The 14,730-nt window shown below is 30.3% G+C and overlaps 1 protein-coding gene across 1 annotated transcript; it reads left to right on the top strand.

The window, feature by feature from the left end:
- The first annotated feature begins 6,580 nt into the window (after nucleotides 1-6,580).
- On the top strand, nucleotides 6,581-9,514 carry LOC145096959 (uncharacterized). Its single transcript, XM_079034344.1, has 3 exons — nucleotides 6,581-6,736; nucleotides 7,050-7,174; nucleotides 8,430-9,514. Exons 2-3 carry the CDS (start codon nucleotides 7,079-7,081, stop codon nucleotides 9,387-9,389), a joined length of 1,056 nt encoding a protein of 351 aa, XP_078890470.1. The 5' UTR covers nucleotides 6,581-6,736; nucleotides 7,050-7,078; the 3' UTR covers nucleotides 9,390-9,514.
- The last annotated feature ends 5,216 nt before the right edge of the window (nucleotides 9,515-14,730 follow it).

Genomic DNA, 14,730 nt, shown 5'->3' with positions numbered 1-14,730 from the left:
TTAGGGTTCCACTAGGTCAGGCACCACCCACCGCCACCTCTAGTGATGGTGATCGACGGCACCTGATGGCTGCGGGCGGCGGCAACCACCCTTTCCAATCGTGGTGGGGGTAGTTCCTGCCCAAAAATCACACATACCACTTCACACACAATAAACACACACCCACAGCCACCTCCCGCGGTGGCTGTTGGTGGCCAAGGGTGGCAGAAAAATGACAACGGGTGGCAGTCACCACCTCACGGTGGTGACAGTGGATTCTCGGCCAATAAATGCACACAATCCACACCACAAATACCGAAAACAACAATTACAACCAAATATAAGCACAATCAGCCACCACTTGGTGGCACACTCGTCATAAACTGAGACAGCAGCCCCACGGCCGCCGACATCGGCCATGACGCTTCCAGTATCGTACCCACAGAAACAGTGAGGGAGAGAAAAGAAGGTGGGTTGCGGTGACTTACCGATGGCTCCCAAGTCTCTCTCAACCCACGAATGATGAGCCAGCTTCGCTTTGATCACGGTGGTCCTTCCAGTCGCCCATGGTGTCTCCGGCCGACAGCGTCGTTGTAGCGGTGCTACATTAGCGAGGTAGTTGTTGGCGGCTTCATCCGATCGGAAACAACCAAGAAGTAAGGGTGGCGGCTGTAGTATATTGCTCTAGGTTTAGGGTTGCTTCAATATAATAGGACATGGGGAAGGGATACGGGTTAGTCCCGTATCTCATTTCTAACTTTGTGCCAATTCTACAAATTTGGTCCCTCCTCCCCAAAACATTTTCAAATTAAGTACCATATTTACCAATCAGCCCCCTATCTTTAATAATTCATTATAATACAAGTCCCAACAATTACCAACCATCCCCCGCCTCTATAAATATTTACAAAGTGGCCTAGAAATTACACTTTAACCCTCAAAATCCATAATTAAATCAATTTTCTCCCCAACACCAGCACCCCGCTCAATATTATTTAATTCGTGACTATTATCCATTTATAAATCTATATCTACTTATTTACTCAATAAATGGGATGTTGCAGATTTTATGTATTAATCACATATGATTAATGTGGAAAAACAAAAACTATTCAATCAAAAATGCGAAAATGAATCTTGTGTACAGAAATCATATGTGACTAATTGTACAAGAATAACTATTGAATAAGAATGTGAAAGTGAATATTGTCCATATATATCATATCTAATTAGATACATATAATCTCATGTAATTAAGCAGACAAGAACAACAACTTAATCGAGAACACGAAAATAAATATTTTCCACATAAATTCTATGTGACTAGATACATATAATCAAATGTGATTATATGCATTTAATCACATATGATATATGTGGACAATATTTATCTTTGTGTTATCGATTCAATTATTGTTCTTGTGTATAGAATCATATGTGATTATATGTATCTAATCACATATGATTTATAAAGACATCATTATTTTGCGTCTATATAAATCATATGTGACTAGATACATATAATCACATATGATTATATGTATTTAATCACATATGATTATAGAGGACAAAGAACAATTATTGAATCGAGAATATGACAATGAATCTCATCCACATAAATCATATATGATTGGATACATATAATCACATGTGATTATATGTATTTAATCAGATATGAGTTCCATGGACAATATTTGTTTCCATGTGTTGATTCAATAGTTGTTCTTGTGTATTTAATCACATGAGATTATATTTATTTAATGACATATGATTCGTATGGAAAATATTTATTATTGTGTCGATCCAATAATTGTTCTAATATATTTAATCACATGTGATTATATGTATTTAATGACATATGAGTTATGTGGACAAGATTCATTATTTCTTTCTCAATTCAATAGTTGTACTCATGTACTTAATCACATGTGATTATTTGAATGAAATCACATATGATTTTTATTGATAATATTCATGATTCAATATTTTTTCTAATGTATTTAATCATATGTGATTTTATGTCTTTATCACATATGATTAATGTGGAAAAAGAAAAACTATTTAATCAAAAACGCAAAAATGAATCTTGTGTACAAAAATCATATGTGACTAAATGTACAAGAACAACTATTGAACAAGAATGTTAAAATGAATATTATCCATATAAATCATATCTAATTGGATACATATAATCTCACGTAATTAAGCACAAAAGAAAAACAACTTAATCGAGAACGCGAAAATAAATATTTTCCAAATAAATTTGAAGTGTTTAGATACATATAATCACATATGATTATATGCATTTAATCACATATGAAATATGTGGACAATATTTATCTTTTTGTTCTCGATTCAATAGTTGCTTTTGTGTATATAATCATATGTGATTATATGTATCTAATCACATATGATTTATATAGACATCATTAATTTTTTGTCTGTATAAATCATATGTGAGTAGATACACATAATCACATATGATTATATGTATTTAATCACATATAATTACAGTGGACAAAGAACAATTATTGAATCGAGAACGTGACAATGAATCTCATCCACATGTGATTATATGTATTTAATCACATATGATTTACATGGACAATATTTGTTTTCACGTGTTGATTCAGTAGTTGTTCTTGTGTATTTAATCACATGTGATTATATTTATTTAATCACATATGATTCATATGGAAAATATTTATTCTTGTGTCGATTCAATAATTGTTGTAATATATTTAATCACATGTGATTATATGTAGTTAATCATATATGATTTATGTGGACAAAATTCATAATTTATTTTCTAAATTCAATAGTTATACTCATGTACTTAATTACATGTGATTATATGTATCAAATTGCATATGATTTTTGTTGATAATATTCATGATTCAATTTTTTTTCTTATATATTTAATCATATGTGATTTTATGCATTAATCACATATGATTAATGAGGAAAAAGAAAACCTATTTAATCAAAAACGCGATAATGAATCTTGTGTACAAAAATCATATGTGACTAAATGTACAAGAACAACTATTGAACAAGAATGTTAAAATGAATATTATCCATATAAATCATATCTAATTAGATATATATAATCTCATGTAATTAAGCACACAAGAACAACAACTTAATCAAGAACGTGAAAATAAATATTTTCCACCTAAATTCTATGTGATTAGATACATATAATCACCTGTGATTATATGTACTTAATCGCATATGATATATGTGGACAATATTTTTCTTTGTGTTCTTGATTCAATAGTTGTTCTTATGTATATAATCATATGTGATTATATGTATCTAATGACATATGATTTATATAGACATCATTATTTTTTGTCCTTATAAATCATATGTGACTAGATACACATAATCACATATGATTATATGTATTTAATCACATATGATTATAGTGGACAAACAACAATTATTGAATCGAAAATGTGACAATGAATCTGATCCACATAAATCATATATGATTGGATACATAAAAGCACATGTGAGTTTATGTATTTAATCACATATGATTTACATGGACAATATTTTTTTTCACGTGTTGATTCAATAGTTGTTCTTTTCTATTTAATCACATGTGATTATATTCATTTAATCACATATGATTCGTATGGAATATATTTTTTCTTGTGTCGATTCAATAATAGTTCTAATATATTTAATCACATGTGAGTATATGTATATAATCACATATGATTTCAGGTGGACAAGATTTATTTTTTCCTTCTCGATTAAATAGTTGTGCTCATATACTTAATCACATACGATTATACATATAATTACATGTGATAAAATACATGTGAACAACTATTGAATCGACAAAGCAAAAATGAATTATGTCCACATAAGTCATATGTGATTAGATTCATATAATCACATGTGATTATATGTATTTAATCACATTTGATTAATTTGGATAAATATTTGTGTTCGCGTTCGTATACAGTTACATGTGATTGTATGTATCTAATAACATATTATTTAAATAGACAAGATTTGTTTTTTTCCAAATAAAATCATATGTGATTAGAATCATATAATCAAATCTGATTAAATGTATTTAATTACATATGATTAAAGTGGGAAAAAACGATTATTGAATCGAGAATGCGAAAAGAATCTTAGCCACATAAATCATATGTGATTAGATACACATAATCACATGTTATTAGGGTATTTGCGAACAATGACATAAAACAATTAATGCCAACATAATAGGAGAGTTAGTACTCACCTCCTTGATCTTGAAAATTAGCTACCATGAGCAAGATGGATCCTTTCCTTTCTGAGAACCTACACAAAAATTAAAACTTTATTTAGCTTGTGTTTGTTGTATTAATCTTTTAAAACTTATATACATATTTCCTTATTTTCTCTTTGATTGTACTCCTCTGTTTGGGATATGTTTTCTTACCATTCAACCCATTTTTAAATTTTAATAAAATTATACCGGTAAAGTTCCCCCATTTATCTTTTCAGAATTATAAAGATATCATTCTAATGATGTTTGGCTTATTTTATATTAAATTTACAACTTGGTAACTTTTAGCTGTTATTTTTTGGACCACTCAATACTCTTGGAATAAACTGTATCAATATACTAAGAATTACTTCAGGCCCTTTATATGTTGGAAACTATACATCCATATATAACTATAGGCTTTGGAATTTTGGCATTTAGAGTTCTGATGAATTTATTATAATTTTTTGAAGATAGTGCATGAAATCTGTGACGACATGGACCAGCCTGAGAAGATTGCCAATTTTACTCCTCAAGGATATGGAATTTCGAAATGTGATTCAAAGTTTGAAGAAATTAGACACACTAGGATTTCCAGAAAACTAAGTCTCATGATTTTTAGATGTTCGTATTGACTTGCACGGATTTTAGAAGTTGTAGGACAGATTTGGGAAAATTGATCATAATATCTTGTAAATCATTTTTGGTGTTCTATTAAGGAATTAATGGTTAAGCATTAAGTTTATCACTTTTTATATGATTGTTGGTTACTTATTAGGCTATTAAGATGTGAAATTCAATTTAACCTAAGGGCCTTAATGATTGGCTTAATGAGGGTTCAAAGTTAAGGATTTTCAAATAAAATGCTACTTTTTCATTGAAGCATTTCATCGAACACTTGGTGTTCATAAAAATCTATATAAATATCAACTTTACTAGCTATTGTGATTGTGTGTGTGTGTGTAATTATAGAGATAAGAGTGACCACCTGCAACGTTGATAAACTTTACAAATATCAACTTTACTAGCCGAAAAGTTCTCAAATCCATTCTGATGTATTATGTGTAGATAATATATTTAGTTATTGATGGGTATCAAGGTCTAAAGTGGAATAAAAGGAAAAGGAGAAGACAGAGATTGCATATTCAGATAGTCAAAGCAATGTTCACTAACACAAAAGGAGGACACGAACTCAACTCAAGATGAAGGGTAAAAGATATAATTCCGATTGGTTAGAAAAGTTGGTAAAATTAGTGACAATTTAGAGATTAATTATAAGTTTGAAGAATAAACAATAAAAGAAGAACCTACCAGATTGAGTTAGCGGTGGAGATTTGATATGATGAAGAAAGATCAAGAATAGGAAGCTCCATAGATTCCACCATTTCTGCTCGAATATCTAGTTTTATTCCGCTCTCCGTTTGCTTAGATTGCTAAATATAAGTCTTTTCCACCTCTATACTGTATATACAATTGGCATTTGCTTTTGGTTTTACCTCGATTATTGAGATACACAACCAGTGAAATCCAAAACATTCTTGTAAAATACCTAAATCGGATTGCGATTCAGATAGAATGTCTCCTATGATGTGAGATTAAGTATCAAACACTCGATTTTTCGTTCATCATAAGCTTAATTTCATGAATTTCATGATAAAATCAAGTCTATTTAGGTTGAAAAACATAGGTATATAGACTTGAAAGAACCCTACCTGGAAGCTCACATCGATCGTGTTTGTAAAGATCAACTCTAGTGTCGATTAGGGGTTGTGGAACAAATAGTTAATTATGAGCTCGACGCCGGTGGGTGAGATTGGAAATCGACTAGTTTGGCAGAGGTCTGGTGACCTTAATGGTTGTCTGGTGGCCTTAATGGTGGTCCGATGAGAAACGATACGTCTAGATAGAATGGTGGAGTGGGGGTGGGTGGGATATGTGTTTTTTTTAAATTATAAAATTGTTCTCAAATGTTCTCAATCTCAAAAATGTTCTCATTTGAATATATAACTCTCTCTCTCTATTTTATATATATATATATATATATATATATATATATATATATATATATATATATATATATATATATATATATATAATGACCTGGAATCTTTTTGCTCAAAATAAAAAAGGACTCACGATGAGAATATTCATCAAAAAGGACTAACACTGCAATTTTCAAGAAACCACAAAGACCGTTTATGTAATTCGGTCTTATTTAAATGGTATTATAGAACTTAAATATTGGAATAATTCAAATGAGGGCCAGCTGACGCCCATTGTCAGTATTTTTTATTTGTTGTCTCCTTGATTTTATTAATATATGAGAAATGTTTGTTGTGTTCATATGATTGACGCCAGCCATAGTCCTTGCAACCTCCTTTCCTTCCCTTCTTCTATTCTCCTTTTCTTCTTCCTTAATACCATCAATAAACATGGGAAGAAACCTTGAGGAACGGACGATCGATCTTACAACAAGAAACTAAGGTAAATATTAAAATTTGAAATTACAATTCGAGTAATATTTTTATACCAACCTACAGATGATAGTATTGAATCTTGTATTTATCTACTGTGGACTGTATTATAGTTACTATAAAGGAATAATCGTATGGTAAATAAAAATTTCACCTCTTAGTGTATTCAAAATATCAGGAAAATAACTTAATTTTTGTTGTCTGTCTATTTATGTATTATATTGGCGACTGGGTTTGTAACTGAAAAACTTTAGGCAATCTTAAACATAGTTGTTGGGCATGGAAAATTTAATGCTTATTTTTTCTTAAAAATCATGTAACAGTGAATTTCTGCTTCGAACTTGATAAGGAGATGGATGAAAGCGAAATTGGGAAGTCATTATTAGATTCTTTGCCAAATTCGCCTAATCAAAACAATGGAAGCCGACCAACAAGCATGGTTATGAAGGCAAGTTCTTATTTTCTTCTAATTCTTCTAATATATATATATATATATATATATATATATATATATATATATATATATATATATATATATATATATATATATATATATATATATAGAGAGAGAGAGAGAGAGAGTTAGGTTCAAATGTTTTTATTATCTGTTGTGTGACCGTATGATTGATTCTGGACCAATCATTTTAGTTATTTTAAGAAAGTAATTAATGCTTATTAAATGCTGAAGATGTAATTAATACCTATTATATCTTCAACGTGTAATATATATTAATTACTTTCTTAAAATAACTAAAATGATTGGTCCAGAATCAGTCATACATGCACACAATAAATAGTGAAAACAAAATAACCTAACCCTATATATATATATATATATATATATATATATATATATATATATATATATATATATATATATATATATATATATATATATATCATGAGTAAAAGTATCTCTTAATTTTCATGATTTTTGGAGATTTTTTTTTCTAGGTCTTTTAGAAAAAAAAAATTTAAATTTTCATGATTGTGCTCATTTTGTAGAAAAACTAAATTTTTTAAGAACCTTTTGCTAAAATTATCAATATCTCGTACTTAATTACTAAAACGACATCATCTTTCGAGATGTTCACGATAAGTAAAATCAGATATTCACCTTTTTGTTTTTCAATCATGCGTCAATCATTTGTCTTTATAGTCCTCACTTAGTTTTTAATCCTCACCCGATACGACTTATATATATATATATATATATATATATATATATATATATATATATATATATATATATATATATATATATATATATATATATATATATATATAAAAAGAACAAAATATTTGGTAAGAAAAGTAAAAAGTGCATAATTTGTAAGATTTTTGTCGAATAAACAAAATGAATCTTTACATAATACAAAAATAATTTGATTTTCAAAAAAACACATTGATGATCCATTTTTGCGATGATTCATTCAAGTTGTCTGAAAAGTGAATCAAAACTTAATTCAATAAAAAATGAATCATTAATTCTTTTTCAGAATGTTTTTTTATGAATCATGTTATTTTTGTACCATATAATGATTTATTTCGTTGGTTTAAAAACTAACATGCAAATTGTTATTTCTTACCCTTCATACCAAATATTTACTTCTTATTGTATCTTGATCATATATATATATATATATATATATATATATATATATATATATATAGTCTTATTTGTTTACAAATATTATATACAGAAAGCACATACGGTGTTTCCAGCACATCTAGTTGCTGAAGCCATATCTACCCTCCACGGGCTTGATCTGAGATGGTCAGGCCCAATCACACCACAAGAAATGGAGTATGTGAAGCAATATATCTTTGCAAAATACCCTGAATATTGTAATGGACTTGTACTCGAAGAGGGTGACAAAATTGATCTCTACAATCTTTGTAGCAAGGATGAGTCAAGTTTGCAAGCAAATATGAGTGACGAAAAAAGAAAGTATTCCCCTAGAGTTATTACTATAAAAGACTCTTCTTCACCGTCTTCCTTTAGTGCTACAAATGATCTTGATGGAACGCAGTTAGAGCCTTCGAGGTTGCTAGAAACCTTAAACAAAAAGTCATCATTCCAAGGTAATTTCATCTCCATTCCGGAGATCCAAGTTCGGAATAAGGCCTTACAAAACTGTGGGCTACAAGAAGATGAGTATCTTGTGTTATTCACACCTACTTTTATAGAAGCAATGGTGATGATAGGGGAATCATACCCTTTTTTTAAAGGGAATTATTACATGACGATTATTAATGAAAAAGAAGATCCGGTTAAAGAATTTGTGGGAAAGAAGGAATCGAAAGTCATAGCTGCTCCTGAGTCATGGTTGGATCTACGTATTAAAGGGTCACAACTTAGTCAATATTTTAGACGAAAGTGTAAATACAGTCCAAAAGGGCTTTTTGCATACCCAGCCTACATCAATGGCACTAGTTACTCTATGCATTGGATTTCAGAGGCTCATCGAAATTCTTGGCATGTTCTTTTGGATGCCACTGAATTAGAACCTAAAAAAGACCGATTAACTTTGGCACTTCATCGACCAGACTTTGTAATATGCACAGTAGATAATACTCATGCTCAACCGTCAAAAATCAATTGTCTTTTGGTTAGAAGAAAGTCATTCGAGACAACTCAATCTTTAGCGAGTGGTTCTTGATGTTGATCTAAATGGTTTGTTTTGTGTTTGATTAATTTGAGGTACCAAGTTTGTAATACTAGATTGTTGATTTGTAATAACTAAGGCATTTATATAATTTATGACTTCATGTTATTTGAATGATTTATGAAGTTTCCGATTTACTATTTTTTTACAATGTATTACTGTTGGTAGCCATTCACAATTTCATAGATTATAATTTTTTAAACCACTCAATTGATATTAAAAATCTAGAAAAAGCTGTGAAAATACAAAACACACACACACACACACAACAATACAAATGTTTAATTTAGGTTTCATAACGAACCAACCCAATTCATTTTGAACTTCAACATTTTCTTATTAAAAAACCAAAAATAGGCTTGTGATAAAATCTTAGTAGACATATCAACATTTTTTCTAGGTTTGATGTACCAAAAGTAGCACGTTCTGAAAAGACCAAAGCACTGAACAGTTAGTTAGAATGACGTAGTATCAAACTTATTTGTTGCACCACCATGAGACCCATGTTATACTCTTTAGATTCAATCTCTAGACATCATGAATTGATGATTGTCTAAATTTTGCCATCTTGTCGTAACACTGTAAATACAAGATGTCATAGGACACATAATAAACAAGTGATCATGTGTCTCAATATGTGAAAAAAATCAGGCATAATAATTAGTCAAGATTAACACTTATGTTATCTAGCTAGGTTTTAGTAGGAAAATACCCCAGGTAAAGTATACATTCCATTGGAACCAATTTTTTTTGATTTTATATCTTACTCCCATAGCCAAATGAACTTTACCAATAAGTATTTATTTTCGATCTGACTATAAATAAACTCATTGAGTCAATATCCCAAATTTATTAATCTAACTTATGGTGAGCAAGAGTTCTGAAATTGCAGATTCAAACCGACACGGTTTATGTAACATGGGACGGTACTCGGTACTCTAAAATAAAAAAATTTGGGATTCGGTATTGCCAGTACCGGTGCTAGTAAAGAAAACGATACGATTTCTAGTAATTTTAGTTTGTTTCGATGCTCGATATGTACTTTCCACATAATTCGGTATCTAGAAATATCGGGTTGTGTGACAGCCGACAAATCTCAAGTTATTACCAAACTTGATTATTTGAAATTTCGTGTATAGATACAAATTTTTCCAGAATTAATACTGGAGCTAAGTCATGACTCAGTAAATACCCCAAAACAGTTAGAAATAGCTTAATGCATACTTGTGACATCCCCCAATACTCAAAATCAAATTAAATTTTTATTAACACTTTATTTAATTGAGAGGCGGAAATTCCCAGTTAATTAATACATATTGAGATTACAAAATTTATTTCTTTATATTAAATTACGAGGATGTCATCGTTCATATCGAAACATACATTGTAACGTAAATATATAAAAGGTCCTAAAATACTATAGCAGACACATCTCTTATTTCACTTGGCATCCTAACTAAGCATTAGCAACCTTACATCCACTACCTGTTATGCACATAAAATGAGTGGGTCACGTTTTGGAAACCAAGTGAGATGGGTAGGGGTTTTCATCCCCATAACAATTTAATGATAATAAATCATAATATCATTCCTGAAAACAATCATCGACAGATAATATAGGTATATAAAATATGACATAAATATCCTTAAGACATTCTACCCAGCCTAAGTAATTCTCACAATTCCTAGGACAACGATTATCTAGAGGAATCACCCTACCAAATAAATAGTTTGAGTATCTGGTTGACTACACGGCTAGGGAGTCCATAGCCAGTGTAAGTCATATAAAGGCCACCAATGTTCAGAGTTATTGATAAATAACTTATCTGTGTCTATGGGTTATAAGTCTACACTAGCAACGTAATTCACTAGACTGCCTAGGATAGTCAAGTGTTGTCATCTACTTTGGTCGATGACCCAAACATACTTATCAGTTGTCTGATCTAGACCCACCATTTCTGGTCATCCAAGAAAGAAAAGGAATACGACACTTCGTTTTGATCTCACACTTTACCCCAGAATGAGACCTAATCAATACCCAAATTATTTGGAACTAAATACCTTATACAAGTCCTATTATAACATATGCATATTATACTAAAAGTAATTATATCCAATACAGTTCGTAATGAGAAATACTATCATAGTTATATACATAACACTGAATACAGATAATTCAGGTAATATATAATTTTCCTAAGTATAAATACTTTATTTATTATTATGCACTTGATAGTAACTACACACTCACCTGACAAAAGTAGGTGACGCGAAGTTAGGGCAACACTTCGCCTAAACACTTTTCCAATAGACCTAGATGTATATAATGCTACGTCTTTGTCTAGTTTCATAATCCTTATATAATGATAGCCTAGATTCCTCAACAATCCTAATGTGTACATCAAGATCTATCAAGTAATGAATAACCAAGTAGAATCATATCAAACCCCTCACTAAATCAAGCTTAGATATCACTATTGGAATTATATCAATCAATATAATGAATTGAGTCATTGATAAATCTTATTTAAAGATTCATAACAATGACTATGACTATAATTAAAATTTACACTTAAAATAAATAAGTGTAGCTTGACTTATAGAGTAATCTAACGGAAACCAGGAATTATACGGGTAGAAATCTGACCTAAGAGCTTCTATTCTCCGAATATCTGATACCACAGGGTTCGCTGAAGTAGCCGGGAACTAGGGAGTAAAAAGGGCTAAAAAGCTCAAAGAGATTCATAGAGAAATTGAATGAGGGGGTGAGGGTTAAGCTGAAAATCATGTCAATTTATAAGCATAAAATGAGTGTGTGTCGCGTAGCTATGTCCCCTGCACACCACACATATGGTCGAAGGTGGAAACGTATCAATTTCCTTTGGTGCCACATGTCACACTTTGGGCGGTGTGTCAGTGTGTGCTATCCATCCATTCTGTGCGCATGGCCACGCGCAAATTTTCCTGATTTCTTAAGAAAAATCATAACTTGCTCAAATGAACTTCGTTTTCAGCGGGTTTTATATCCACGCATAGCTATCGATGAGATCTATAACTTTCATTTAGACTTCGTCGAGTAATTTTGAATTTATTTTAAAAGTTATATTTTTATATGCTTAGACTGTTAAATTTCGTGTAAAAATCATAACTCTCTAATACGATATCCGTTCTTAACTGTCTTTATATTGACAGATATGTATGCACGGAATCTTCAACTCTCATTTATATTGTTTTTCCTAACAATCGACTAAATTCAATCTCGGTTTTTGAGTCACATACTATTGTGCTGAAACTTCGAAAAATCATAATTTCCTCATACGAAGTTATATTTGGACGTTCTCTGTATACATACTCTCAGATTAACAACAACTACAACTTTCGTTTATATCTCTTAGGCTAATAAGAGATATATCTCCGATTTACTATTTTGCGACATCCATAGCCAAATCAGATTAAACGTGAAACTCCAAAGTACCATAACTTCTCCGTTCTATTTTGCGACATCCGTATATCCTTATTATATATACTATAACTAGGTTAAGACTATTTTTCCTAAACAATATTTTATTTTCGGCACATATTTTAATCTCATTTAATTCAGTATTCAATACTTATATAATTTTCATAAAATATCATACAAAATACATAAGCACATAAATATAAGAATAATCTTTTCTTATTTGATCATAAAAAGATTGTAATAATTGACCAAGATGATTACAGACTATAACGAATCTTGCGTGAAACAGAGTCGTTACAATACTTAATAATCACATTGATATGTGGATGATTTACAAATGTTATAAAGTACCATAAATGAAAATCGCATAACATCTTACAAAATATATTTACTCAAGATGTAAAATGTAGGAATAAATAAATTGCTCTAAATGTTTAATTAAATTAATTAAGTATTTAACTAGTTTATTAATTAAACAAATTCAATATATTTCAATTCTAAAATGATTATAAGTTAAAAAACTATACACATATTTATTATACATATTTCAAATACTATCATAATTAAACATTTATATCTTATAACCTTTATTCCATTTTTATAAAAACTAACAACCGGATTTTACAAAAATATACACTTACCTAGAAAAGTCTTTCCTTCTCATTTTCCCTTCCATGTAGCCAACCACATCATACACCCATAGACATCCTCTTTTACCTCTCCAAACACTTCTTAGATTCTCTCTAGAAAAATCTTCTATCAAAAGCCCATCCAACATCAGCCTTCATCATCATAAACTTGAAGCTTATGAGGTGTTCTTGAATCCCCAAAATTGAGGTTGAGTGAAGAAACTCAACTCTCTCCATGATTAATTTATGAATCATATAATAAACTAACAAATCATTTTATCTTTCTCCTAAAGTCATTTCAATCTATTTCTAGTTATTGAGAGCAACCTAGAATAGACTTCACTTTTTCCATAAACTTATATAAGTTTAGTTATGACCTTGAATAATTTAGTTTTGTTATTAAACACCTATTCCAATTGTTTCCCACTTGGACAAGTTATCAACTACAATTACTAATATAGACCATGAATAACCGACAAAGTGTGTTTTCCACAGTCACTGCCAAACTCCGATATAATCAAACATTGGCACTTAGATAAGTGATTAGTTATTCATTCATTCTACAAGATACCATATGTACACAAGACATGGATATACATGAATCTCATAGTCCAAGATTTTGTTTTCTGATTTTCGATTTATTATGACTGGATTTAGACTACCGATTGAACATATCAATTTAGTCCGAGTAAGACCTTGCACATGAATGTCAACATCAAATCACCGAAGAACCCAAAGATATCACCTTTCATCTTAATGAAAAAGGAACTAATAAACTTTTATTACATAAGTATAACCTTTACTTATCATTCCATACATGGAACTACATTTTATAACATCAAGTGACAGATGCATTTACATAATACCAATTCACAACAGACTTGCAAATTGTAAACTATGCATCTTTGTTTGAAGAATAAAAGATATCTATCATCTTAGAGTTACTCGTGATTGAATCCATGAAGTAATTTCTAAGCACGGGTTTATCCAATACTTAAATTTGCATTTAAGTACTCATGAGTATTGCAATAATTAGGGTGAGAAAAAAACTGAACCGCAAATCAAAAAAACTCAAAAACCGCATAAACCGATTAACTGAAACCGAAATGAAAACTGAAGGTGCAGTTTTTAGTTTGCAGAAACTGAAATGTTCGATGTGGTGCAGTTTCTAATCTTGCAAAAACAATAAAAAACCAAATCACACTTCATATATATATATATATATATATATATATATATATATATA

Source organism: Lactuca serriola, chromosome 4 (assembly GCF_051521515.1).
Source record: "Lactuca serriola cultivar US96UC23 chromosome 4, Lser_US96UC23_V15, whole genome shotgun sequence".
Taxonomy (NCBI): Eukaryota; Viridiplantae; Streptophyta; class Magnoliopsida; order Asterales; family Asteraceae; genus Lactuca; species Lactuca serriola.
Note: the sequence above shows the minus strand (reverse complement) of the source record. Positions and strands in the feature narration are given on the sequence as shown.

Excerpts from the sequence above, each read along its gene's own strand:
- LOC145096959 (XM_079034344.1), top strand. The coding sequence starts at position 7,079 with ATGGATGAAAGCGAAATTGGGAAGTCATTATTAGATTCTTTGCCAAAT. Across the intron at positions 7,175-8,429 it reads CAACAAGCATGGTTATGAAG|AAAGCACATACGGTGTTTCC; the intron begins GCAAGTTCTTAT and ends TATTATATACAG.